General features: G+C 43.3%; 1 protein-coding gene across 5 annotated transcripts in view; it reads left to right on the top strand.

The window, feature by feature from the left end:
- Grip1 (glutamate receptor interacting protein 1) overlaps positions 1-27,738 on the top strand; it is a 386,557-nt gene that overhangs the window by 294,157 nt on the left and 64,662 nt on the right. For 3 of the 5 annotated variants that reach the window (XM_052165136.1, XM_052165135.1, XM_052165134.1), the window contains 5 exons: positions 438-593; positions 1,341-1,493; positions 12,419-12,605; positions 13,198-13,343; positions 25,592-25,672. In XM_052165136.1, coding sequence (XP_052021096.1) covers positions 438-593; positions 1,341-1,493; positions 12,419-12,605; positions 13,198-13,343; positions 25,592-25,672 — 723 coding nt within the window. The remainder of the gene's footprint in view (positions 1-437; positions 594-1,340; positions 1,494-12,418; positions 12,606-13,197; positions 13,344-25,591; positions 25,673-27,738) is intronic. The other 2 variants (XM_052165139.1, XM_052165137.1) reach the window with 1 other exon arrangement.

Raw genomic sequence — 27,738 nt, 5'->3', positions numbered from 1 at the left:
AAGCCTTAATTACTATTCGTGTGCCATAGATCTTTATGAGGATGACTTTTAAGTTTCCAAAAAAAAAAAATGTTTTTTAATGTCTACAGTGAAGTGCAGGGGGAGATTAGAAATTGATTCAATAGTCATCTTAAAGGGAGAAAATGTGGGCCGGGAAAAGACACGCATTGTTCTCAGGGAGATGAAAGTCTCCACAGCCTCTGTGAATCATCTCCTTTGCTGACCATTTAGAAACGGGAGAAGCCAAGCAGATGTTTCCCCCTTTGCAAGCAGCTTTCGTTTCTGTTAACAATTTTTCTTTTTCTTTTTCTTAATTTGTGCAGTTCAGTTACTTTTTTCTTCTTTTTTTTCTGTTTTTTTTTTTCTTTTGTTTTTTTTTTCTTTTGTTTTTTGGTTCCTTGTCTTCCTTATTTCTCATCATCACGTCACACGGGCAGTGAAAATTCAGAGGAGCGACAGACAACTTCCCTGGGATTCCTGGGCCAGCAACCAGTGTGGCGTTTATACCAACCATCACCATAACACGCACCACCCAGACCATTGCAGAGTGCCGGCCCTGGCTTTCCCGAAAGCGCTTCCTCCAAACAGCCCTCGTAATGTTCCACGCTTTCTCCTCCTGGCCCTTCCTTTGATTCTCTTTTCCTCGCACCTTCTCCCCCCCACCCCCCACCCCCCTAACTCGCTACATCTCCAGCTCCATGTGTGTTGCCTGCTTTTTGTTGTCACGGTGGCTTTCTTTGTACTAACACCCTGTTGTTTCTGGTCATCTGTCTTCCATTCTGCTGGGAAGCATTCGTCAGTATAAACCATCAGAAGGCATGGGGGATGTTGCTTAGTGATGGCTGACTGGCTTCGCGTGTGTAAGGCCTGAGTTCAATCCCCAGCGCCCCAGAAACAATAAAGGAAGAAAAACGAGTAAAAGTTCAGAAGCCTTTCTATGCAGCTCAGGGGACAACTCAGAACTTGGAGTATGGTGATCTCAGATCTCTGTGTATGTGAATCACTTATGACATACATGTCAGAAAATGCTCCAAAAGTGACATTGTGTGTCTGATGTCTTAAGTTTTTAATGGAGGAATTTGTTCTAATCTTTGTTTGTTTGTTCGAAGCAAAATGCACAGTCTACGTGCAGCCACAGGCTATGGAGGATCCTAATCCTCAAAACTTATAACTCTGAAACTCTAAAGTGCTGGCTCCGGGCTTAGTCTGTGTCTGGGTTGGGATACTAACTAATCGTGACTATGTGATGTCTCTTTGGGTGGTCGCTGGTTGGCAAGGGGTGGCAGGCTCAGGCCGCCGTGTCTCGGACTGCTCCGTGCCAAGTCTCTGCTCTCTTACAGCGACCATGGCGCCCTCATCCTCTCCTACCTCCATGAGTGCGTACAGTCTGAGTTCCCTGAACATGGGGACTTTACCCCGCAGCCTCTACTCCACCAGCCCACGGGGAACCATGATGAGAAGGAGACTGAAGAAGAAAGACTTCAAAAGCTCATGTAAGTGAACCGCCAACCACATGGCCCATTTGGTCTCCAGAAAATGCACAGGAAGCGCACCCTAAGAGGTGTGGCAGTTTGACAATTGCTCTGTAGCTGGTGGCTCAGGCTAAGAACCACGACTGAAACCCAGGATCTGGATGGGAACGCTTACGCTGAATATAACTTCAGGTGGATTTAGCCCAGACTACCTTTTCCTACAACTATGTACCTACAACTTTGCCTGTAACAACTTTTTAAAATTTTTCTCTTTTAATGTCTTTTGAGTCGCCTTTCTACCTTGAGTAGCTCCAGGCATAAACATCTGTTCTTCATAGCTTATTCCCTCGAAAGCGGTTTTGTACAAACGCCACCCCTCTTTTGATAAGCGTGAGTTTTGTACATTTTGTTTATCATAACACATTTCATATCCTATTTCTTGACTTCCTTTGGAGTGAAGTTTGAACTTTACTTTCAAATTCTCATTCTCTGACTTTTCCTTTGCTCTTATCTTTATGCCATTGCATTGAGACTCCCTTCTGTTGCAAGTATTTCTTGCTTTTAATATATATTTATTTATTCTTTTAGAAGCTTACACATGCCACCTCCCTTTCCTGCTACTTTGAGATTCTTCCTTGTTGCTTACCCATCTTTCAAGAAATGCTAACTATACATGCAAGGGACATCCCCTGGAACATGGCTAGCTTTCCAGAGCCTACACCCTTAAATAAGGCTATCTCTTCTCTAACAGACACCAGATGCCAATAGCTCCCTCGCTAGGTTCTTCCCACATCCTCAATGGAATGGTGACTAGCTTGATCCTGTGTAGGTCTAGTGCCGGAATCATAGCTATGAGTTCCTGTGTGCAACGACCTGTCATGTTGGTCAAAAGCGGTTTGCTGCAGTTGTCCAACCTTTTGCTTCTACAATCAATACTCATCCCTGATGATCCCTTAGCCTTAGTGTGTGTGTGTGTGTGTGTGTGTGTGTGTAGGTAGGTAGTGTGTGTATAGTGTACATGTAATGTGTAATGTATATGTTTCTAGTGTGTAGTGTATGTGTGGTGTGGATTGTCAAGTTGAGGATGATATAAATGTACAGAAACTTATTCTCTGCACATTAAGCAGTTGTGAGTTTCTATATTAGCTGCCATTTACCCCACAATGGTACTTCTCTGATGAGGGCTGAGAACAGTGCTAGGATATGAGCATAGAGAGATGTAGTTAGAAGGCGGTTTGGTAGTATGTCCATTTAAGAACTCAAGAATTAAGAAAGTTAGAAGGATGCTAAACTTCACAAAAAGAATGGGAGTCTATGAACTCCCATTCTTGAAAATATTTGCTGGGCTAGATAGCCAAGCCTATGTAGACAAATTAAGGTAAGGAAGGTGTGATGGCCATTGGTGTGAGTTAGTATGATTTATATAGAAAGAGAGAATGGCTGGGTGCTTCTAGAGGGAAGAAACACAGGTTTGTTTCTTTTCTGTTAAAGAAGTTGGACAGCTTTATATATATGGAGAAAATGCCTATATTTCTAGATAGATCCAATCTCAGTGTATTTCATGCCTTGTATATTTTTGTTGTCTGGGATTGTGATTCCTATATAAAAAAAAAAAAAAAAACCCTAAAGATGACCAGGCTTATTTTTATGTCTACCATGGGAAAGAAGCAGAGGAGCATCTGTGCGTGTCAAACCCAGAGATGCTAAGACGGGGACTGAGAAAAGGGGGAGGGGTTGCTGGATCTTTTGACTCTTTGGTTTGTGTGCCAAAGAGTTCTTATCCCAAGACCATCTCTCAGTACTAATCCTGTCCATCAGTACTATACCGTGCACAACAACAATCACCCACTGTCAGAAGCAGTTTCTGCAGCTGATAGGAACCTGAAGCCATAATGCAGAGAAGACCACAATACAGGCATGGCCGGCATCCTGGATTCCCTGGTGGCATACACATCATTTGTGACTTATTCACCTTTTAAAATGTGAATCTTGGCAGGGATGTCGCGATAAGCCAGTAGCTAAGGGTGTGTCCTGTTCCTGTAAGAGGACCCACGTTCTATTCCCAGTCACCTTGTAAGGTGTCTCAAAGTCATCTGTAACTCCAGTCCCAGGGGAATTTATACGTCTTCGGACCTCTGGGGGTACCTGATAGAAAAAGTGTACAGACAGACAGACACACACACACACACATACATACATACACATACTTACACACACACTAACTAAAAATAAAACATGTGCTCAAATATAAGGCTTTTCTTCTTTAGTAAATGAAATTCACAATAACTTGAAATTATAAAAATGAAAGAATGACCTTAGAATACTAAAATCTAGGTTCCCCTTTCATTTCTCAACTAAGGCTAGAGTAAAAAACTAATCTTGACAGAGCCCAGTTGCAGATATGCAGCAAACGAGACTCTACGTACTGGAGGTCTGTCACCCAAACGTTACATTCTAGCTGCAGGACCCTGAACAAGTATCATAAGGTTATTATGCCCTTGCTAAAAATGGGAATAATTACAGTGATAACCACTTGGCACAGGATAACCAGTTGGAGAGAGAGTGGGCAACAGGGAGGCCTCATTTAATCAGGCTGTGAGATCTGGCCTCCTAGGGTGACCACCGTCTTAAAGGGGGCAGGATCATGATTTTACAGTTTTACTGAACTGTGATACATGGCTCAAGCTTTTCCTACAATGACTCCAGGGCATAAAGTTGGAATATGCATATAGATGTATGTGGTGTCCTCATATGCACTGCTCGTCAGTGACAAACAGGTTCCATCCTTCTCCAGGATAGAGCCATTACAATCCTCGCAATATTGTTTGTATTTCTACTCTGAAGGCTGGCCGTTTGTTTGTGTTAGGTAAGGCTCCTGTGTTGTTAAGGTCATTAGTGAATACGAATGGCCGCCAACGGCCGCCAATGTGTCCCGTAGATGTTTGCACATCTTGGATTTGGAGTGCGGAACGAAGCTGAGGCCTGCCTTTCCCCTCACCGAGTCATACATTCTCTCTTGAATCAGCTCACAGCCATCCATCTGGAGCAGAAAGATAAACAGAGACCTGGGTTGAGATGTTTGCAGGTCATGTTTGCTGCAATGGAAGCACCTAGGCTCCGATGACACGGATGTAGCGGGATGTTTATCCACATGTCTCAGGAGATCCGATGCTCTATATCTTAACAATCAGTAGAGCCCAAATGGTATGAACTTTTATTCCCACTTAAAATACATGAAAAAAAATATAGTACTCCAATTTGGTGGGGAAAATAGGAAAATTAAGCTTTATTGCTTAATACTGCCATTTTAGATGTAGAGACATCAAGTAACTGAAAATAAAAAACTTTGTTGCCACCCTCACTATACACCCTGATTTCTTCCCCTGCTTTATTTATGTCTCCACTCTGGGCCATCATTTACCGTCCACTTTCTAACAGTTACATTTCTATAGTAACCAGGCCACTCATGGGTGGTGAGTCACCTCGAAAGCCACAAAGATAATAAAAACGTCTCTTTGCTGTATTGTTGGTGAGGCCATAGTTTACAAAACAGAACAAAAACAACTTCTAGGTATTTCCAGGATGAAGTAAGGACATTGCCAGAAAAGAAAGAACTGCTGTCACATAAATATTAAAACCCTCATTGTCCAAAGGGGGAAATACAGCAACTCTAACAGTATGTCATGGACATATTTTGAGAAGGTCTGGTGTTCATTTCCCAGAGAGGGTGATGAGTTCCATGACTCTAGGCCTTAAGAGGAGTCACAGAGCCCAGGAACAGTTCCAGCCTATGTCACAGAGGAAACTCAGTCCTGTTTCTGGAATCTTTTGGGCCCCTCCCACCACCAGGGCTGGCCCTTCTTCAGCAACCAAGGCTATGGCTTCTAAGAGCATGACTACACCCTGCATCTAGCGCTGCCCTTACCACCTCTGCAGACAGAGCCAATGGGGAGACCAGACCTGTTCCCAGCTAACCTACATTATAGCAAGCAGCAGCAGCAACAGCCAGGAGGCAATCCCAGAATGCCCTTTGTTTCTTTGGTCACCATCCCTTGCTTCTAGAGATGTTGACAGCAAAAAGAGCTGAAAGGAAGGAGATGAAGAAACCTAACAGCTTTCACCGTGCTTTTCGTCCACCTGTAAGAAAAGGACAGAAATCAAACACAGCTCCTGGTAAGCTAGCAGCCAGAAATGAGGCAGCTTAGATGCTACCCAGCACCCCTTGGCTCCCTGTGGAGAAGGAACTGATCACACCCCACCCCACCCCATCCCATTCCAAACAGGGTGTGTGGTCCACCCTCAGGTTCCCCTCCCCCCAAGCTTTTTAGTGAGGCAGAAGTCTCAAACAGCAGATCAGACTACAAAAATACATTATCTTAACAGAGCCTCGGGCTTTGTTTTCCCTCTAAACTTTTTAAGTGTGTTTCCTATCTGAGAATAAAGTTCATAGCCTCCTATAATTAACACATTAAAAATAAATGTTCAAAGGCAAAAAGTTTAAAAGCTGTTTGAGTACCTTTGCCTTCCCCTACCCTCCCTGATATTTGGAAAGACTGAGATAGCTAAAGCCTCCTGCAAACCTAAAGAGCTGTGACCAGATCTAGCCTTGTGAGCAGAAACTCAGAAGAGTGGAGGGAATTTGGAATGCACACTAGAGAAATCATACACGAACCTCCAACTACCGAAAGCTCCTCTTTCCTCTGCGAGCCAACCATCTGATGAAGCAGGCTAATCTGTGTCAAGTTATACGAGTGGCGTATCATGTTCTTTTGGCTTTTGATCCTTAAGTGTATAATTTACCTTTTCCAAATGTGATTTGGTCTAATTTGGCATATGTGCGTAACCTAACTGCCCGTGAAAGTTTCCTTTTGAAAGGGACAGATCTCAGTGTGTCAAAGGACTTTGATAGTTAGTCGAAAAATTCCAAGTTGTTTCATTTAATCATGTATTTAAGCTATAAACTATAACTTCATAGAGTTACAAAAAGCAACATAGAATGTGTAAATTATTTTCAAAGCTAAGTTAAATAGCTTAGTTAGTTTAGAGCACCTCAGTGTGTCTCTCGATGGAGCTTACAGATCAGTTTTCTTCTGGAATGATTCTTTGGATATATTACCGAATGTCAAATAAAAATTTGCCCAACCATCTTCTCTGAGTGAAATAGAGCAGCAGATCCTTCCTTGAGGACTTCATCACTTAGTCTAATGTAGCCCAACTGCTACTATGGATGTGCCGCTTGCCTTAGCTGATGTTGCTTCTGATTTTTCTGATTTTTCTCCTCCTCCTCCTCCTCCTCCTCCTCCTCCTCCTCCTCCTCCTCCTCCTCCTCCTCCTCCTTCTCCTTCTCCTCCTCCTCTTCCTTTTCCTCCTCCTCTTCCTTTTCCTCCTCTTCTTCCTCTTTGGTTGTTCAAGAGAGTTTCTCTATATAGCCCTGGCTGTCCTGGAACTCCCTCTGTATACCAGGCTAGCCTTGAACTCAGAGAGATCTGCCTGCCTCTGCCTCCCTAGCGCTGGGATTAAAGGCTTGTGCATAAATAAATAAATAAATAAATAAATAAATAAATAAATAAATAAATAAATGCCAGGTGCTGGTGGCACATGCCTGTGATCCCAGCACTCTGGGAGGCAGAGGCAGGTGGATTTCTGAGTTCAAGGCCAGCCTGGTCTACAGAATGAGTTTCAGGACAGCCAGGGCTATACAGAGAAACCCTCTCTGGGAAAAAACAAAACAAAACAAAACAAAACAAAAGGCTTGTGCCACTACCACCAGTGTCTTACTTTACTGCTATGAACAGACATCATGACCAAAGCAACTCTTAGTAAGGACAACATTTAATTGGGGCTGACTTACAGGTTCAGAGGTTCAGTTCATTATTATAAAGGCAGGGGCATGGCAGCATCCAGGCAGACATGGTGCAGGAGCTGAGAGATCTACACCTTCATCTAAAGGTCACTAGGAGAGGACTGTCTTCCAGGGGGGTAGGAGGAGGGTCTCAAAGCCTACCCCCACAGTGACACATTTCCTCTGACAAGGCCAGCCCTAACAGTGCCACTCTTTGTCGGAGCATGTTCAAACCACCACAACCAGGATTTCCTTGTTCTTTCTTAATGGTGATGAGTGGCTGCTAACTCAAACACAGGGGTCTTTTAAGATGTGATTGTTTATTATTGTGTGTGTGTGTGTGTGTGTGTATGTGTGTGTGTGTATGTGTGTGTGTGTGTGTGTATGTGTGTGTGTGTGTGTATGTGTGTGTGTGTGTGTGTGTGTGTGTGTGTGTGTGTGTGTATGAGACTAGGTGAATAAATGTGCAGGTACCTGCAGAGGCCAGAAGGGGTTGTCATGTTCCCTAGAACTGAACTTAAAGGTAGTTGTGAACTGTCCTATGTGGGTGCTGGGTCGTGAACACAGCATCTTCACCCATCTCTCCTGACTTCAAACGCACACGCTTTTTAGCTCTAGTTAAGTAGTCCCAGATATCTGTATCAAGCTGAAATCTCAAATGAAGGAAAGTGCTCTTGTGAACCCATTGAAAGGTTCAGACAGAACACTACTGTTGAAATCCCTAAAGGTGAGCTCAAGTAACCTTCCATGGAGATGATGCCCTACACTGTTCTCCTCTGTGTGATAACAGGGAGGAAAGCTGCTCTTTAGGTTCTAAATGTAAACTGTAGCATCAGGACCAGAATGCTGCTCAGACCACAGTACCTGCTGGGGAGGTGAATTTATGTCAAGGTGGTATAGGTGGCCACACATCTTGATCCTTACCCTCTTCCACACCTCCTGCTGGGAAACCAGAGGACCTTATGGCAGGATCCCACTTCAAAGTCTTCCCTCTTCCTCAGGAATTTATAAAAGGTGAACCTAGTCCTCAGAGCCCCAGGTCAGGCTGTCTGCCTGTGATGCTGGTATCTAAATTCTGCTCAGAGTCTTTGTGGTGCTGTTGTCTGTCTGTCTGTCTGTCTGTCCATGTGTCAATAAAGCAATTCTTCTTATAATTTTCTTATCCCCAACAATCTCTGTTCCCTGGAAGTCAATTTCAGAGACCTTTCTCTTGCTGATAGGAAAGGGTATCTGCTAATTGTTTTGTGTCTTCAAAGCAAAGACTATGGTCTAGAGTTAGTGTGTTGGCCCCAAGTCACATGTTCGGATTTTGAGCTACCTACCACCTATGCAGAGTAGTTTTGAGGGCTATTCCATCTCCACATACAGTGAAGGTTGTGTTACCTGGTAACGCAGCTGAGAAAGAATGAGGATGGCCTGCTAAGGAAAAGGGTTTTGTTTCTTCAATGTTTTATTACCTCTCTTAATCAAATGGTCCACCCCATCCTCCTGAATGCTATCAGTTCCAGTAATCTCCAGGATAGAAACGTTTGGGTAAAGAATGACTGCTGGTTATCTGTGAGATACACTGAAATGAAGTATGGCTTCCAAATGGAAAACAAGTGGTATGGGAACATAATTAATTAAAGAAGGCATCATTTGACGATAGAATTGAGAAGTTCCTGTGCCTTAAAGAATCCAGATATGTGTGAATTAGAATGGCCGAGATAAAAACCCAAATTAGGTTGAAAGTGAAAGTGGAAAAAGTTACTGGGCAATTGACCAATTTGAAACCACGAGGAGTGAGTCAAAGGTGGTGTTGAGATTTCAAAACCAAGATGAGGAACAGGATCATCTTTTCTTCAACATTAGAGAGGCAATGAGAAAGTCAAAATTACTTCCCTAATTTGGAAGATAATTTGAAGTCTTTTGAGATGTGTCTATAGATGAAGAAATTCTTTGTGGTGAGAAAATTCACCGCTGAAATGAGAGGGGGAGAGAGACAGAGACAGACACAGAGAGAGACAGGGACAGACAGAGACAGACAGACAGACACAGATACATACATACACACACACACACAGAGAGAGAGAGAGAGAGAGATGCTGTGTGTGTGTGGAAGGTGTCTGCACACTGCACTGTGGTCAGGAAACAGAGACAGAGAGACAGAGAGAGAGAGAGAGAGAGGATGCTACTTGTATGGGCAGGTGAGGGCAAGAATCAGCGAACTGAGCACAGAACTGAGGTGATGACCTGTTTCATGTACTAGAAGGTGGAGAAGGAACAGCCAAGTGCTGATACAGAAAGAAATTAATATCAAATCTTCATCAACACCTAAAGAACAATTTACAATGTTCCCAAAGCTAGTCTGTGCGTAGAGTTGGAGGGAATGAGACCATTGATTTCTTTTTTCAATCAGAAAGGAATCAGCGCGAGCAGTTTTAGCAAAGGGTAAGAGAAGATAGATTTGAAGCAGAGTCGGATTCAGCACAGTTCTACAGAGCAAGGTCAGAAAAGCTAGGAGAGTGGGTGGGAGAGTTTGGAAAAAGAAACAAGGGAGATGTTCTCAATGGTGTTGGATCCCAGAAGGGCTAGAAAGTGGAGAAAAATCGAAGAAGGTGGTGATAGCACATGCTTGTCATCCTAACTCCTGGGTGGTGGGAGAACCTAGGAAGGTCAGGAATTCAAGGCTGTCCTCAGATGCATTGATAGCAAATCTGACTACATGAAACTAAAGATTCAAAATAAACAGCATAAGGAAGATTGGTCCTTGAAGTAGGAAAAGAGGAAGAGAGAGAGGACGATTGATGGAACAGAGATGGAGAGGTTGGGAGGGATTTTATCTATGAAACGCTCATTAAATGGTTGAATCTTTTCATTCTCACAGCAAATGCCATTTGACCCTTATGAGGCTGGAGGCATTTGAAATGGATCCTTAAGGAATTAAATGGGGAGGATTCTAGGGGCCCTGTGGAAGATAAGAATTTAGAGCTGACTCTTTTTTTCTGGCAGGTTTCGACAATTCAGTAACAGAAGGGGACTTGACTAGGCATTACCAAAGAGCACCGAGTGCGAGTCTAAGGGATCCTGCTGTGGTTATGAATCTCTGATGGTCACAGATGTCTCCCTAAAGTGGCCCCCAGACTTCCAAGTTCAGAGTGGAAAGGATAGAAATGGGCAGCAACTGGGGAATGGTGGCTTACAACTCCAGGCCCCAGGCTCTCACCCGAGGCTGTGGAGAGCTTTGGAGTCTCCCATCCCTACGTCAGCCAGTGTTCTCTTTGTATTTAAAGTGCAAAGCTGTGTCCGTGGCTTAAGGAGGACTATGTGTGTGAAAAGCAGTAGACTTCGAGACAAGCAGCAGAAAACAGTACTATGAATTCAATGGAAAAGACAAGGATGGACTGTAGGATCTGGGAAAGACACTAATACAGGAAATGATTAAAAAGGAGGATTCGGCTAGTAAAGTCTTGGGGTCTTCTAAAGGAAGGTGGGGTGTGGCCATGGGCTGTGTTGACAGACAGCTGAAGAAGGATGGATTTGCTAGTCAAAGCCACCGAGAGAGCCAAGGAGCTGCAAAGCCGGTGTGTTAGAAGGTTGTCACCTTGGTAAGGACAGGGAAGGCTAGCTGTTAACGTTAGGACATGGGAGACTGAAGACATGATGTCAACAAGGAAACGGGAAATAGGAAACGCAGAAAACCAAGCTTACAGCTCAGGCTGCAGAAGTAAGGGTAGAATGTGGACTTTAAAGTAGCAGTTTGAGGAGGGAAAGCATTGTGAGCGAGCAAAGAATATCAAAAAGGTCCCATGTAGGAGAGTAAAAAGGGTTCCAGTTGGAGGAGGGTTGGAAAGAGCTTTCAGTTAAAGCAGGAAGCTAAAAGTGACATTTCAACATTGTGGGGCTCCTGCCCCCATCAGCATTATGCATCAGCAGTTCTGGGGTACAGAGGATCTGGGGAGCAGGGTCTCAGGTGGCATGAATGGTCGTAGAGAGTATCACAGGTGTATGGATGACCCCCAGAGACTGGTTCAGAGGACAGCTCCTTTATTGAATAGTAGCGCTAGATTACATAGCTCCATTCAGCAGGGCAGGGGAAGGAAAAGGACAAGGAGGAAGTGATGGAGGCTCAGGGGGTGGGGCTTCCAAGCTTAGCAGCTAGATTAGCAAGTCATGTGATCTCGGAGAAGGCAGTTCTCTGGCAGGGAAACAGAAGCCCAACTGGCTTTATCATGATGTAACCTTTGTCTGTACGGAGTTGAGTAGGCCCAAGCCTGGTAGGGAGAGGCCCTACTCCTGCCATGCTCTCAGAAGGAGGTCCAGAGTGTGGGCAATGCCCTGCCGTTCCTCATCTGGCTTGGGAATCCAAAAGCACAGGACCCTTGCAGACAGTGTGTTCAAACACAAGAGGCCAAATCTTGTAGCCAGAGCAAAGAGAGACGTCTGGAAATGGAATGGTCCTTTCAAGATCAAAGCTGGGGATGAAAGTAAGAGAAAGGGAGATGTCTGGCTAGAGACCTCAGCGGGTACCAGAGAAGTGGAGTAAGGAGGCAAGTGACTGGGGGGGCCAAGCCAGAACAAAAGATTGAGAAACAAAATTTGGGGACAAGAGGACTATTTGACTCACTATGCCCACTCAATACTGGAGAAAGACTGGGGACCAGCACGGCCTCACCATCCCTGGGGTCACAGGTTGTTTCCTCAAAACAGAAGGTTGCCTTGTTCACAATCACATGTGGTTGAAGTGTGGAAACCCAAACTCACCATCCCAGTTTCCCTTGCAGAGAGAATGCAGACACGCAGAGATAGAAAGATCTGCCCCAAGGTCTTCCTCCATTGATGCTCATTTGTACAGCCCAGCACTAGATGAGGTCCCGTGGCTATCCTCTTTTTCCAGTCTCTTCCCAGTCTCTGGGGCATGGAGTGGCTACCCTGGTCCCAACTCCAGCATCACAAGCTGGGAGAAGCATTTATCCTGTTCATCTGGAACCCAACTTTTTTTGCTGTACCACCAGCATTTAAACTCCTTCCATTGCAGACAAGCTTCCATTTCGATCTATTCTAGTTTGGAAATGCTGACACCTCCTTGGACCTACAGTCTCGTTCTTCCTGTTTGTTCCTCTAGTGTCTTTAGCCTCCAGCACTGTGGGATTGGCTGGACAGGTTGTTCACACTGAAACCACAGAGGTTGTCCTGACGGCTGATCCTGTCACCGGCTTTGGAATCCAACTGCAGGGCAGCGTGTTTGCCACAGAGACACTCTCCTCCCCACCTCTGATTTCCTATATTGAAGCCGACAGCCCAGCAGAGAGGTGAGATGCTCTTCCCTAGAAGCTTTTTCTACCCTGCATTTCTGACACCAGCTCTTTGTGAATAACTAATAAATTATGGAACAGGGCTCAGTGCAGGAAAGGCAAAACATAATGAACTCTCCATCCTGATGATAAAATTTTATGCTCTTGATCAGGTTTTAGAAGAATTATGAGCAAGGGTGATTTTATTTAGCAGATTTTGTCCATCAAAAAACTAGAGGCTGTATTAATTATAAAGGAGACAAATCTGTTTAAAACGTGGCATAAGTTCAACTGAAGTTATATCTCTGCATTGCAAGAATGTATGTTCATCTTTACTATCTGTTCATTCTGGTTAGATTATCATACTGTCGTAGTTATGCATTATTAATTAATTCTCTGGGATACTTAAAAACCCCCTTACCCACAATTGTAACTACAGGATTCAAGTGTGCAGGGCATTGCAGTTGACCTAATGTGCTTGCCTATAGCCCCAGCTGAAGGAGATCAAATGGTTATGCTATTTTGCAAAGAGTAAGTGGGGCAGGGTGGCCAGTCCAACCCCACGATTGTTTCCTCTAACTATGGCCTCTCACATGTGGTCCTGAACTAGATGCGGTGTGCTACAGATTGGAGACAGAGTCATGGCCATTAACGGAATCCCAACAGAAGACAGCACCTTTGAGGAAGCCAATCAGCTCCTGCGAGACTCTTCCATCACGAGCAAAGTCACACTGGAAATCGAGTTTGATGTTGCAGGTAAAATCTGAGCCTCAAGTCAGTGATAGAGTCAGGAGGTGGCAACATACGACAGTCATATCAGCTGCGTGGCAGAAAGATATGTCTGTGTGTGTATACATGTATATAGCTATGTACATGCATACATAGCTAATGTGTACACATACACATACATACACATATACATACACATACATACACACATATACATGTGTGTATGTATGTGTATGTGTGTATATATATATATATATATATACCCAGCAAGTTTTAAGATGCTTATGTTGTTAATTTGAATTGTTTGTATTATTCATTAAAGTGGCCACACAGGAACAACTGAAAATTAATGCGACAAATCTAACAAGTGGTATTCACCTTTATGTCACTGTTATTCATTCTTGCTTTGCAACTTTGTGCTAGACAATCTAGATTCTTTAGACCCAGAAACAAGAACAACCTATGTGACTTCCTGTTGCAGAGAACATGAAAGAGTCATGCAGGGAGCAGTGAAAACTCTTGGGGTGAATGGATGCAAGTCCAGTAGGCAAATACTTGGTCTTTGTGATTAGAGAGAATTACACCTGATACTCATGAGGAAAGACAAGGAAGACTCCAGGATTGTTTCTCTGGGGTCAAAAGGATTCTAAGAGATGAGTAAAACCTTCTCTAAATACAGATGAGGAGGATAAGGATGGCCATGTGACTAACAAGCAAGACAGGTCAAGAACCCGTGGGTAAAGAATGCTAAGAGAAACCTCAGGTGTCAGAGGCAGCGAAGGGAATACAGCCTTTGACTAAAGTGACTCCAAGGTATTCTACTTTATTATTTTGCTCATTCTTTTTGGTTAATATACAAGATAATGGGTTTCTTATTCCATCTTCATACATGGACTTTGCTCAGAATCACTCCCCACTACCTTTCCTATTTCCTATTATCCGGTCTCACTCCCCTCCCAAATAGTCCCTCTGTTCTCATAGCATTAAAGATGATAGGTAAATGGGCAAACAGATAGATAAATAGATAGACAGACAGACAGACAGACAGACAGGGAAATAGATAGAAGTTAATAAATAGATGATAGATAGATAGATAAATAGATAGATAGATAGATAGATAGATAGATAGATAGATAGATAGATAGATAGATAGATAGGCAGGTAGGCAGGCAGGCAGACAGACAGACAGTCAGGGAAATAGATAGAAGTTAATAAATAGATGATAGATAGATAGATAGATAGATAGATAGATAGACAGACAGACAGACAGGGAAATAGAAGTTAATAAATAGATGATAGATAGAAAGAAAGAAAGAAAGAAAGAAAGAAAGAAAGAAAGAAAGAAAGAGATGATAGCTAGACAGACAGACAGACACTTGATAAATAGACCTAAATTTAAGTTCAACACGGGGTATATTTTTTTTCTTTCTGCCCACCTCTATCATTAATTCTCTCTTGTCCCCACCTTCCAGGAAGATTCGTGGACCTTAGGCTAAGGACATGCCTTAGTCTCAGAGAAGGATTCTGATGGAACTCTGGTCTTGGAGAGGTTCCCAAACAGTAGCTAACAGAGTTTAGAATTTGATGCAAGTTCCCATTTAAGAAAGCGATCAGCTGGGAAGGTAGCTCAGTAGTACAAAGCTTGTCTAGAATGGTTTGGTACCCAGTGCCACTGAAGGAAGACAGAAGGGAGGGAGGAAGGAAGGGAGGGAGGGAGGGAGGGAAGGAGGGAGGGAGGAAGGATAGTTGGTTGATATGTTGTTTGATCGTCACACTGCAAAGTGTGACCACTACATATCCCAGAACCTTTTACCACTCAGTAAAGGCATGCCTTTAGAATCACAGATAACACGCTACCAAATAGTTGCTGCGGTGACCCTCTCGCACAATGTAAATGAAATAGCAGGCAGTTGGAAAGAAAAACATTTCTATCATATAACCTTTAAGAGAAAAAACTTTAATTTCAAAAGCTATTAGTGTGAATCTGTGACTGTAAGTTCTCTGAGGAAAAGAGAGCAGAAGAAAGAATCATAGGATGACTGGAGGGGGCCCCCATCCCCTACCCCCCACCCCCACTTCGTAGGACGAGTCTCTTAGGAAGTGACACTCCAGCAGAGATTAATGTATCGAGAAGGCACAAGCAAGCCAAGAGCCTGGAAGAACAGCTTTCCAGACAGACGGAGCAGGGAGCATGAAGAAGCTGAGGCAGAGAAGGAGGTGTTCATGGCTGCTGGGGTACATAGGGAGGGAGGAAGAACACGGTCTTAGCCCTTGCCTTAGTTAGGAAAGGGCTTAAAAATGTCAGTGTCTGGCAGGTGCGCAGCATCCTAGTAGAGACCTTCTATTGGGTCCCAAGTGTGCTGAAGCCTCAGAGGGCATTTTGGCAGGAGGACGAGATGATCTGAGCTATAATCAGGAAAGCCTTCTAAAATGTGGAAGGCAGACAGAAGAGACGGAAGAAATTATTAGGAGACTGTGGCAACTGAACGGATGGGGAATGTCGGTGATTGGCTAGAGACGGCCACAAGGTAAAATTCAAGCCTCGCCCATGTCTTTGTCGTGCAACGGCTCTTGAGGGTTGAGGATGAACACATGAGAGGCAGAGAGTGATGGTTACAAGAATAACCCCGGAAGAGGGTCATCGGGAGACAGCACTAAGAGTTCTATTTTAGATACACGGTGCCTGGTCCACTGAAAGCATGAGTGGGAATATGCTATCCTATGTATGTCTTCATCCAGAAGAAAACCACTGGGCACAATTACTGCACTAGATGCTGCTGTGTTCAGATCATGGGAAGAGAAAATAGGAAGGACCAGTGCATTTCTTAGAGGAGCTCATGGCCAATCAGAGAAGAGAAAGATGGCTGGAAGAGGAGGGACTTGCAGGGTTGTGTGGCTATCAGAATGTGGGGGAAGTATCTAGAAAGGTTGCTTTGAACATAGTGGAGCATGTGTCCTTATTGCACGCCTGGGAATCCTCTGGGTATATGGCTAGGAAAGGTATAGCAGGGTCCTCCGGAAGTGTCATGTCTAATTTTCTGAAGAAACGCCAGACTGATTTCCATAGTGGTTGTACCATCTTGCAATCCCACCAGCAGTGGAGGAGTGTTCCTCTTTCTCCACATCCTCACCAGCACCCGCTGTCTCCTGAGTTTTTAACCTTAGCCATTCTGACTTGTGTGGGGTGAAATCTCAGGGTTGTTTTGATTTGCATTTCCCTAATGACTAATGATGTTGAGCATTTCTTAAGGTGCTTTTCGGCCATCCGAATTTCTTCAGGTGAAAATCCGTTGTTTTTAGGCAAATGGTTGGAACTGGAAAATATCATCCTAAGTGAGGTAGCCCAATCACAAAAGAATACACATGGAATGCAATCTCTGATAAGTGGATATTAATGAGCCCAGAATCTCTGAATACCCAAGACACAATTAGCATATCAAATGACTCCCATGAAGAAGTAAGGAGAGGGCCCTGATCCTGGAAAGGCTTGATCCAGCATTGTAGGGGAGTATCAGGACAGAGGAAAAGGAGGGGGAGGTGATTGGAGAATGGGTGGAGAGAAGAGGGCTTATGGGACATATGGGGAGGGGGGAACGGTGAAAGCATTTGGAATGTAAACAAAGAATTTAGAAAATAAAATAAATTAAAAAAAATTTCCTCTTGGATCCACGGGATGGGGGAATCAGGAGGGTATCTGGATATAGAGATGGATCAAGAAATGGCCAGTGGGTCAATAAGTGTTAAAGTCATTGTCTTAGTTAGGGTTTCCATTGCTGTGAGGAAATACCCTGACCAAGGCAACTCTTATAAAGGACAACATTTACTTGGGGCTGACATAAAGGCTCAGAGGTCCAGTCCATTATCATCAAGACGGGAAGCATGGCAGCCTCCAGGCAGGCATGGCACTGGAGCTTTGAGTTCTACATTTTGTTCCTAAGGGAAGCAGGAGAAGACTCATTTCCAGGCAGCTAAGGGGAGGATCTCACAGCCCACCCCACATTGACACACTCACTCCAACCAGAGCACACCTTTTAGTAGTACCACTCCCTGGGCCAAGCATATTCAAACCACCAAAGCCCTGTCTCCATTGTCTGTGTTTATGACTCTCAATTCTCATGCTAAAGTAGGGGTTCTATTGTTCTTTTGTTGGTTGGTGCATTTTGATTTTGTTGTTGTGCTTTGTTTTGTTTTGTTAGATATTTTATTTGTCGGTATGAGTATTTTCCCTGCATGTAAGTCTGTGTACCACAGGTGTGCCTAGTACCTGAGGAGACTGTGAGACTCCATGTGGGTGCTGGGAATCAAACCTGAGTCCTTTGCAAGAACAACAAGTGCTCTTAACCACTGAGCCAACTCTTTAGCCCTGGTGTTGCTGGTTTTACTGAATATCGGCTACCAAAGAATAAAAGCAGAGAAATGGATTATCAGATCGTGCCAGAGTTTGAGATTTGCAGAGGAAGCTCAGGAGAAGGGCTTCAGTCACGGAGGGTCAGTGTGTTGCTAGGAGATTAGATGATGAGCTGAGAAGCTGGTATGGAGACTATCACTATGTGAGAATGCCTATGCTCTGGCCTGCTGCATAGCCAAGCGCTGTGCATCATAGATCACTTAGTCAATACAATGACACCGGCAGAGGTTACTATTGTTGTTGCTAGAAATCTGGGGCACAGAGTCAGTGCTAGAGCTGGCACATTAACATGAACGGCCGACTCCCAAGGTCACACTCCTAACTACAGCAGCCTGTGTTCAAAGAATAATCTAAGTTGACGTGTGGTGGGAATCAGTAAAGGGTTGGCCAGATGGAATGAGAAAAGAGGGAGTCTGGAGGAAGAAATGCGTATAGTCAGAGAAAGCCCCAAAGAGAGGTGATGGTTAGGAGGTGAAAGCTTTTAGGATGGGAGCTATGTGGTGCCCGGAGTGCCAATCGCACAGTCCACAGCACCTCTTGGCAGTAGTCACGCCCAGTGTTCTTACCTGCCTGGGTTTATGCTTAAGTCAGGTAGGCCATCGTTCATAAAAGTCTTCTCCCTCCTCGTGCCTACGTTTATGATTCTTCCTAATCCAGAACTCTGGTATTATTTTGTATTGATGTTTATTCTCCAGGAGAAGAATCAGTGGAATCAGGGATTTTATGGTTTTAGGTTACAAATGCTTGTCTAGTGTGCAAGCGGTACTTAGAATACAGAAAGGCCTCAGTCTGTCCTCTGCGAATCAGTGAAGGGAGGAATTAATGAAATACATGTGACTCCATGAGGAGTCTTGGTTATGAATTTCTGTTGAACCAATCAGAATTGGTTTTGAGTTCACTCTCCCTGGGGCTCGTGAGACTGCTTTCTCCTACAGTCTATCTTTCTCGTGTATAGAATGACCCGTCTTTTCTAAAGCGTGTGCCTTCTGATTCCTGTGTCCAAGGACTTGGGTGGAAAGCCCTTGAAAGAATCAGTTGGCAGAGAAGGCTTGGTCCTCAGTCAAGAAAGCAGTCCAGTGGCCCAGAGTATGCTTAACAATTGCAACAGGAAATTTGTAATAAATGAATTATAATAATCCTATCCCTCCATTTTATGTGTGAAAGGGAAAACTGGGGTTCTGGTAAGGAAACTCTAGGTTGTAGTAAAGAGAATGATAGACTCCTAATCTGTTGACTTAAGGCCCACTTTCCCTCTATTGCATAACTGCTTCTTGGGTTAAAATTTTGCTAAATAAAATTATTAGAAGAGATATTAGAGATGTCCACCAAGAAACCATCAGAGCGGGCTTCCTGCACCTGGGATACAGGGACAAGATTGTGTTGAGCATCACAGGGTACTTGGTAGCACCTGCACATTGCATCTCGGCAGAACAATGGCCAGAACAGTTTGGCCATCTTGGTAAACAGTATCACAGTATCTAAATATTTGCTCGTATTATAAATCCATTTTGTATATCACAGAAATTTGTTTAGCGTCTCATGAATCCTTAATATGCATACATATATTTTTAATATGTGTTGATTTAATACTTTAATATCTTAACTCTAAGCTCAAAGAAAGTAGGAACTATCTATTAAGCATACTTTATTCAGTACTCAACTTGGTTTAATAAAGGTCACAAAAATCAATATTCTAGGTTATCTAGACCTAGAATAGGCTCAGACAAAAAAACAAAAACAAAAAACAAAAAACAAAAAACCAAAAAACAAAAACAAAAAACCAACTGTGTTCCTATCTGTTCTCCTGTCTGCCTTTGTTCATGGCAGACATCACTAATTGATACCACTATTCTCCTGATGGATACAGGTGCAGCATTCTAACCCGCAGGAAAGCACTTCAGATTACCATCCCTGATATACAGGAATCACAACTGAAAACCTTTGGAATCAGAAAAAAAGAAATCCTTTTTCTTCATTTAAGAACTTGGGACCCAGATAGGGAATGTGTGGATGCAGGCTATGTCAAGGCTGACCTGGCCTTCTGAATGTGTGCCTAATTGCCTGGATGTAAGCCCCGCGAGTCTAGAGTTCTGCCTCAGAACATTTTATACATCAAGATGAATGCTCCAGCCCTTGGCTCTCAGTGATCAGCTATTTCTACTTAATAAATATTTTAAATGATGGATGGATGGATGGGATTTAGGCTGCCGTCTAAATCTGTCTCTTTAAACAAGCACTGCTATGCAAACAATGCCTTGGTTGGTTTAATGGAAAGGCGTTTGAAGTTGGAGATGCTGGATGCCATCTCTCTGCCAAACTGAACTCCAAGCTATTCATGTCCTTTTATTGGAGTCCTTTCCCATACATGTGATTTTACAAATTTAGAACCCGTCTTCCATTTTCTCACATTCAGCTCTTTTAAATGATGATCTATACAGTGACTAGCACAAGACCTTACCGTTCCCACTTCAACTCTGCAGGTAATTTGCTCTGGGAAGAAGACTCAGTCCAAGGCATATGGAGCACTGTTCACCGTTGACTGGAGCCCAGTGCTCCATCTGAGTCTGGGAGAGTTAAGCATTTACATTCCTCACAGGGGTGCCCAAGCTGATAAATTAGACTGTGGTAGTTATCTTACTGTGCCGACCATGAATGCCTCAGGCAGAAAAGCAGACCAATAGGGAAGAAGAAAGCCCCTTTACCCAGATGCGTTTTTAATTATAGTTTTAACAAAGATAGAGCAAAACCAGGGAAGTGCAAAGTAATCACAAGGGTCTTACAAAGTAAACATCATTTGTTTGCAGAACTGTATCCACTGACGCTAAACCTGTTGTTTGTCCAAATAATGGAGCCATCTCCCCATTAACAATATTTGTTTATGAACTCCCAATTAAATATGCCTTTGTGTTTATAACCAAATAATTATATAGGTGAAAATGCCCAATATATAATCTATCACACTGGCATGTAAAGATGACAAAGTAGCTACAGCTTGATCGAAGAGACTTATTAGCTGATACCCATTTGCCATTGCCATTTCTTCAAATAACACGCAGTCAAAAGTGATCCATTACTGTTTTCCGGGAAGGCATACCATCTCCCCGAATGTCATTAGTGGTGTTAATCATGGTCAAATTTCCCTGCATTAAAATTGTATAAAAGCAAGCAAGGCAGATGGTTCAGTGGGTAAAGGCGCTTGCTGCCTAGCCTGAGGCTGATATCCAGAGCCAACTGCCACAAGTTGTCTTCTGACCTCTCACACGTGTGTGCTGTGCCTCTGACACACACGCATGCGCGCGCACACACACACACACACACATGCATGTGCGTGCACATACATACACACACAAAAGGTTGAGGGCAACACCATGCAAATAAATAAATGTAAAAAGTTAAATGTGTTATGAAACCAACTGGTTTAGTAGCAGCTATTCTCAGTCTGTGATTGTGGGCTCCGCCGTTGTAGACATTTGTGGGAGTTACATGCATATGCAGAGACAGAAATATAAACACGCATGATGCGCCCTCTTCTCTGTTTTCTCAGAGACGTCTTCTTAAAATGGAAAACAGCCACACCCATAGGAGGCGGGTCCTCAAGTAGAGATGCTCCACGCTCTCTTATGGAATACTTGATGGCAATTGACTCGAGTATTCTGGCCCTGCCTGAGACGCAGATCTCTGGTGCTCCCGCGCATTTTCCCTATGGCGCCAGTATTTTTATCTTTCAGTTGCTGCATCAGAAATGCACCTCAGCAGGTTTGGGCTGATTTCAGGGGATTTTCTGGAAACACAGCCTTTCACAGTCCAGAGGGGCTCCAATCCGATGTGCCTAAGCATGGCACTCTCCGAGACCCTGTTTACTCTGTGTGCACACTGGTTTATTTCTTGTTTCTTTCTGCAGACCAGTTTTGATGCAAATGGATCAAACACATCCCCTCCAAATCTGCCAGTCCTGCTTTTTACTTTTCTTTTTTATTAGATATTTTCTTTATTTACATTTCGAATGTTATCCCCTTTCCTGGTTTCCCCTCCCCACCCCTCTACCCCCCTCCCCTTGCTCACCAACCCACCCACTCCCGCTTCCTGATCCTGGCATTCCCACACACTGGGGCATCGAGGCTTCACAGGACCAAAGGCCTCTCCTCCCACTGACGACCACATGGGCATCCTTTGCTACATAGGAGCCATGGGTCCCTCCATGTGTGCTCTTTGGTTAGTGGTTTAGTCCATGGGAGCTGTGGTTGGTTCATATTGTTGTTCCTCCTGTGGGGCTGCAAACCCCTTCTGCTCCTTCAGTCCTTTCTCTAGCTCCTCCTTTGGGGACCCTTGCTCAATCCAATAGTTGGCTGAGGGCATCCACCTCTGTATTTGTTAGGCATGGGCAGCGCCTCTCAAGAGACAGCTTTATCAGACTCCTGTCAGCAAGCACTTGTTGGCATCCACAATTGTGTCTAGGTTTGGTAACTGTATATGGGATGGATCCCCAGGTGGGATAGTCTCTGGATGGCCTTTCCTTCAGTCTCTGCTCCACACTTTGTCTCTGTATCTCCTCCCATGGGCATTTTGTTCCCCCTTCTAAGAAGGACCAAAGTATCCACACTTTGGTCTTCCTTCTTCTTGAGTTTCATGTGGTCTGTGAATTGTATCTTGGGTATTCTGAGCTTCTGGGCTAATATCCACTTATCAGGGAGTGCATACTATGTGTGTTCTTTTGTGATTGGGTTACCTCACTTAGGATGATATTTTCTATTTCCATCCATTTACCTAAGAGTTACATGAATTCATTGTTTTTAATAGCTGAGTAGTACTCCATTGTGTAAATGTACCACAGTTTCTGTATCCATTCCTCTGTTGAGGGACATCTAGGTTCTTTCCAGCTTCTGGATATTACAAATAAGGCTGCTATGAACATAGTGGAGCATGTGTCCTTATTACATGTTGAGTATATGCCCAGGAATGGTATAGCTGGGTCTTCAGGTAGTACTGTGTCCAATTTTCTAAGGAACTGCCAGACTGTTTCCAGAGTGATTGTATCAGCTTGCAATACCACCAGCAATGGAGGAGTGTTCCTCTTTCTCCACATCCTCACCAGCACCTGCTATAACCTGAGTTTTTGATCTTAGCCATTCTGACTAGTACAAGGTGGAATCTCAGGGTTGTTTTGATTTGCATTTCCCTGATGACTACAGATGTTGAATATTTCTTTAGGTGCTTCTCAGCCAATTGGTATTCCTCAGCTGAGAATTCTTTGTTTAGTTGTAGGGTTATTTGTTTCTCTGAAGTCTACCTGCTAGGATTAACTTCTTGTGTTCTTTGTATATATTGGATATTTCCTACTTTTCTTCTTAACTCCAGATTCTGAAATTGTTTCTTAGCGGATGGAGAGAAGGTATATTATTATGTTTTTAGAATGGTGAATGATCGGGGCTTGGCAAAAGAATGGAGGGAAGGCAGGGAAATGAGAAATATTTGGGAAATCATTATGATATGCACAGACACATCTGTTATCAGAAAGTAACATCAAAATTATTACCTATTTCATTTCTCTTTCTGCCTTGGTGTATCAAAATAAGCCAGTCCTTTTTTAAGTCTATTGCTTGACTGGAATAATTATCTGGCTCAAGTTTTGTTCGTGATGCTATCTGTCTAGGAGGGCAGGAATGGTTCATGTTCTGGGCTGATTAAAGGATTCAAAACTAGGAAAGAAATGTCACCTGAAATCTCAGGGCATCTTATCAGAGTTAGCATCTGGTACTAGGGAGAGAAGGTTCTCTCCTGGGGTTCTTGGTCTTCTTAATGGAAAAAAAATAAATAGAATAAAAGGGAAGGGTGAACACAACTGATTAGATTTTAAAATAAAAACCTCAGAGCAAGCAAGCTGGATATGTTGTAGTTCCTAGAATGGAAGGGGGAGAACAGAGAGGATACACTGATGTGGATATGAACAGAGAAGATAACGTGGACATTTGCTGCCCAGGGCCAGGTCAGTCACATGGTGAAAGGGGGCTTTTAGAAGAGGAGTAAGAAAGCCTAAAACATTAAGCAGTTTAAGGGCATACTTAGGCTCTGGCTCACCTGTAAGAGAAAAAGAGAAGAAAGATGGTTAGGCCTTTCTGTTATCACAGAAATGAAGGCAGACTAATCTAAACTCCAGGGTGGCTTACAGGGGCTGTACTAGAGAGCAGGAATTCTGGGAAGACAAAGTATATTATTTTTATCTTTACTTGAATCCACCTTCCTAGGGGTGATCAGGTCTTTGACCTGAGAGAGTGAATGAACTCATTAGCAGGCAGTGAAGAGTTATCTCTACCTAGAGGCAGATTTGATTCTTTACTATGACATCAGAAAATGGGAAACACACAAATTCTTAACAGATAAATAAGCAAATGTATGCGAGTTCACTTCCTGGTACTTCCAAGTCTTCATTGAGAATAACCTGATCCCTGGGAGATTTTTGAAGACTAAGAGGAACTACGGATGTCAGCAGGTTCGCTCAACCCTCTTCCCAGAACAGGGGAAGGAAGATGCTGAGAGAAAAGGTCGTGTTGTGCCACTGCAACGGATGGGCAATTTGGGGGTCTTTTTTACAGGTGACTTTCCAACAGCCTGGAGGGGCTGAGGGAAATCAAATTTTTATTGTGTTCTCCAGTTTACCACTCTGCGGTGAACCTTCCAAATTGGAAGATCAGATTCTGGGCTTGTAAAAAGTTTACTGCTTAAACTTCTCAAGGGAAAGGACAAAAGGCCAAGAACAATTTAAGGCAGAATGAGAAAAGGAGGACTCCTAACTTTTCTCCATGAGCGCAGTCCTAACTTCTGCCTCTGCTGTGCAGCTATGCAAAATGTGTTATACATAAACCTAGAACAGTTGGGACTAGGTGCCTCAGGGCCAAATAGTTCCACCTGCATCCCAGCCTTCCTAGTTAGATCTTCTTTGTCTAACAGAGACTGAGCTAGGCTTTGCTGAAATTCATGAAGCAGTAAGAGGAGGTTAGTTTTCTCACTCCACAATCCTCCTCTACTGCTGTCTCCTTTGCTCTCCATACTGTTAACGGGGGTCTTGGTTGAGGGGTGCTTGTCTAGGGATGTGGCTGGATTCATCCCACAGGATTGACAAAGAATCATGTGTCATGCAAAGTAGTCCTACTCAGACTGGAAATAACAGTTGTTGACAGAAGAGCCTCTGGCTGACTGCCAGCTAGAGATCCGAGGTCAGGGTGTGAGAGGTCTGAGTGTGAAAGTCGTGGCGGTGCTGAGGGTCTCAATCAGAAAGGTACAGATCTGAGGCAAGGATGCCAACATCACAGTCACCAGGGAGTTAGAGATCCTAATGGCCTCAAAAGGTCACAGTTACAGATCCCAGCTAGAGCATCACTGACAGACCCAACAATGATCTGCAAAGTCCAAGTTGAAAAACTAATGAATTTATTGGGATTGCCTGTGGGAGTAAGCATGTTACTTATAGGAACATGAACAACTCAAAACAGCTGATCCTAAAAAGCCTACCCCAGCATGGTATAGCAACTCATGCAAGTTGTGACACTGGACCTCACTTTATAACATTTATACAGCTCAACAGCTCTGATCAGCCTCCTCTGTCCCAAGAAGTTCTTACTGTTTAGATAATCTTAGAAGTTACAAGGCCTTGGCAGTCTTATACACTTTAGGGACTTCCTGAGACTTGTGAGTTGTTTATTTCTCAGTCTAAAGGAACCTCCCCACTGTAAAGAAATGTTTACGTTAGAACTTCCTGAGTCCTAGTGACTCCATCCATCTCCAGGATGGAAATGTTTTAATTTGGAAGGCTATTAAATATCCAGTGTCCTCTGTGTTCTCTAAACATTTTTTTTCTGTTTTAAAATTACAGAGTCTGTCATCCCAAGTAGTGGAACATTTCATGTAAAACTGCCTAAGAAGCACAGCGTGGAACTTGGAATAACCATCAGTTGTAAGTAGAATGGGCTTCTCCTAAAACATAGGGTTCAAAGGTGTTGTAGAATTCTGTTGCCAATGGGTTTACAGATGTAGATAATGTTTTCCATTTTCTTCACTAGTTTCAGAGTTACCATTTGAAACTTTAGAGCTAGATGCACCACCAGTACCTGATAGCCTTGTGAGGGGAATAAGATGCTTCAAGTTCTCTCTGCTGTTGTATTTCTCTATCTGTAAAATGGACGTGAAGGCAGAAAAGAGTTTTGTTATGTCAGCATAGGGATCTTAGTAAAAAGCCCAAGCATCCATGGAAAGAGCTGAGCACCTAAGCACACATTCATCATCTCAGTACTGAGGAGCTTGAGATGGGTGGAGCTCTTAGACTTGCTGTCCAGAAAGTCTGGCAGAATCAGTGAACTCCAACTTCAGTGAGTGATTCTGTCTCAAAAAAAAAAAAAAGAAAGAAAGAAAGGAAGAAAGAAAGAAAGAAAGAAAGTAATTGAAGAGGACATCTGGTGTTGACCTCTGGCTTTCACAGGCATATATACAAAGTTATACAGAAAGAGACAGAGACATAGACACAGAGAGACATAGAGACAGAGACAGAGACAGAGACTGAGAGAGAAGAAGGTGGGGGAGAAAAGAAAACAGAATATAAATGGAAGCAAGATGTCTATGAAGTATAGGACTAAGTCATAAGTAAATTAACATCTATGTACTTTGTATGCTGCCCAGCAAGTTTTCTATATTTCTCACATGCTCATATATAAATTATTAAATGAATAATTAGATGAACAGAGATATACAGATGGGTTCTCTATATTTTGTGTCCATTACTGTTGTTTAATGAATACAAGAAACAATAATCTAATTCAAAAATACTTCTATGTATTAGGGATCTCTTTGAGTCTACTATGTATCTGTAACCCATTAGAGATACTATGTATCTTGTAATCCAATTAGAGATACTATGTATCTTGTAATCCAATTAGAGATACTATGTATCTTGTAATCTCAAGTCCCAAACAACACCTTTAAGTGAATTCCTGAGTTACTCATGGTACTTGGCCTGGACAAAAAGCAGAGAATATAAATGGACTTAATTCTCGTCCTCCCCAGGGACCAAGTTTTATAACTACCTTGATAAGCCAACTTGGAAATTTTCAACCCCAGTGGACATCTATAGAACAGGATAGAAACTGAGATTATTTTGTACTTCTTATGTCCACAAACTGAGTTTAGTTTATCAATGCGTGTCCCTATATACATGAAGCAAATGGCCAGGACATAAAGACCAAAGGAGTCAAAAAAGCAGGGACTCTGACCACAAGGTGGTCCCTTCAAGAAAGAATGATAAGATGGTATAAAAATGCCTCAAAGCACTGCTTGGGCGGGTTTATGTCAGTGGTTATGGCAAAGGTAAAGAAAAAGAGTCCTCGATTAACTAGCATGAAACAGGGCTGTCCAACTCTAATGTTATGAATTTAACACTAAGACTGTCCTTCTATATATAAGGAAAAGCCACACACATCTGCTGCTATACTGAGTACTACTGCATTTCATAACCTCTGCGGAGAATAAGATGTCATGTATCTGAAACCGTCCTCCACCCCCCGCCCAGTCACTCCAGTTACCTTCTGAAAGAGAAGTAGAAAGACAAAATTAGGTAGCAGTCAGGACATATAAAATATCACTGTCAAGCTCTCGTGTTTAGGATATGAGACAGCGTGTGAATAAAGCGAATATGTTGTAGTTGTGAATGAATGACATCCAGAATCCAGTGAATAGATGTATGTCTGTGAGGTATGCAGGTGTGTGTGTCTGCATACATGACATTATGTGCAAAGCAGAAGCCAGCTTTGGATGGCATTTCACAGTAGCTGTCCACCTTGGTTTTTGAAACAGTTTCTTGTAATGGTCTGGAATTTGCCAGTTGGCTGCACAGGCTGGCCAGCGAGCCCCCACACTGCCTGTCTCCACGGGCCTAGTGTGGGCATCACAGGTGCCTGCTGCCATGCCCAGCTTTTGTGTGTTGTCCCAGGATCAAAATCATATCCTCCTGCTTTTGCAGCCAGCACTTTA

The sequence above is a fragment of the Apodemus sylvaticus genome, chromosome 20 (assembly GCF_947179515.1).
Source record: "Apodemus sylvaticus chromosome 20, mApoSyl1.1, whole genome shotgun sequence".
Lineage (NCBI taxonomy): Eukaryota > Metazoa > Chordata > Mammalia > Rodentia > Muridae > Apodemus > Apodemus sylvaticus.
The sequence above is the reverse complement of the archived record's forward strand: the minus strand, read 5'-3'. Positions and strand labels throughout refer to the sequence as shown.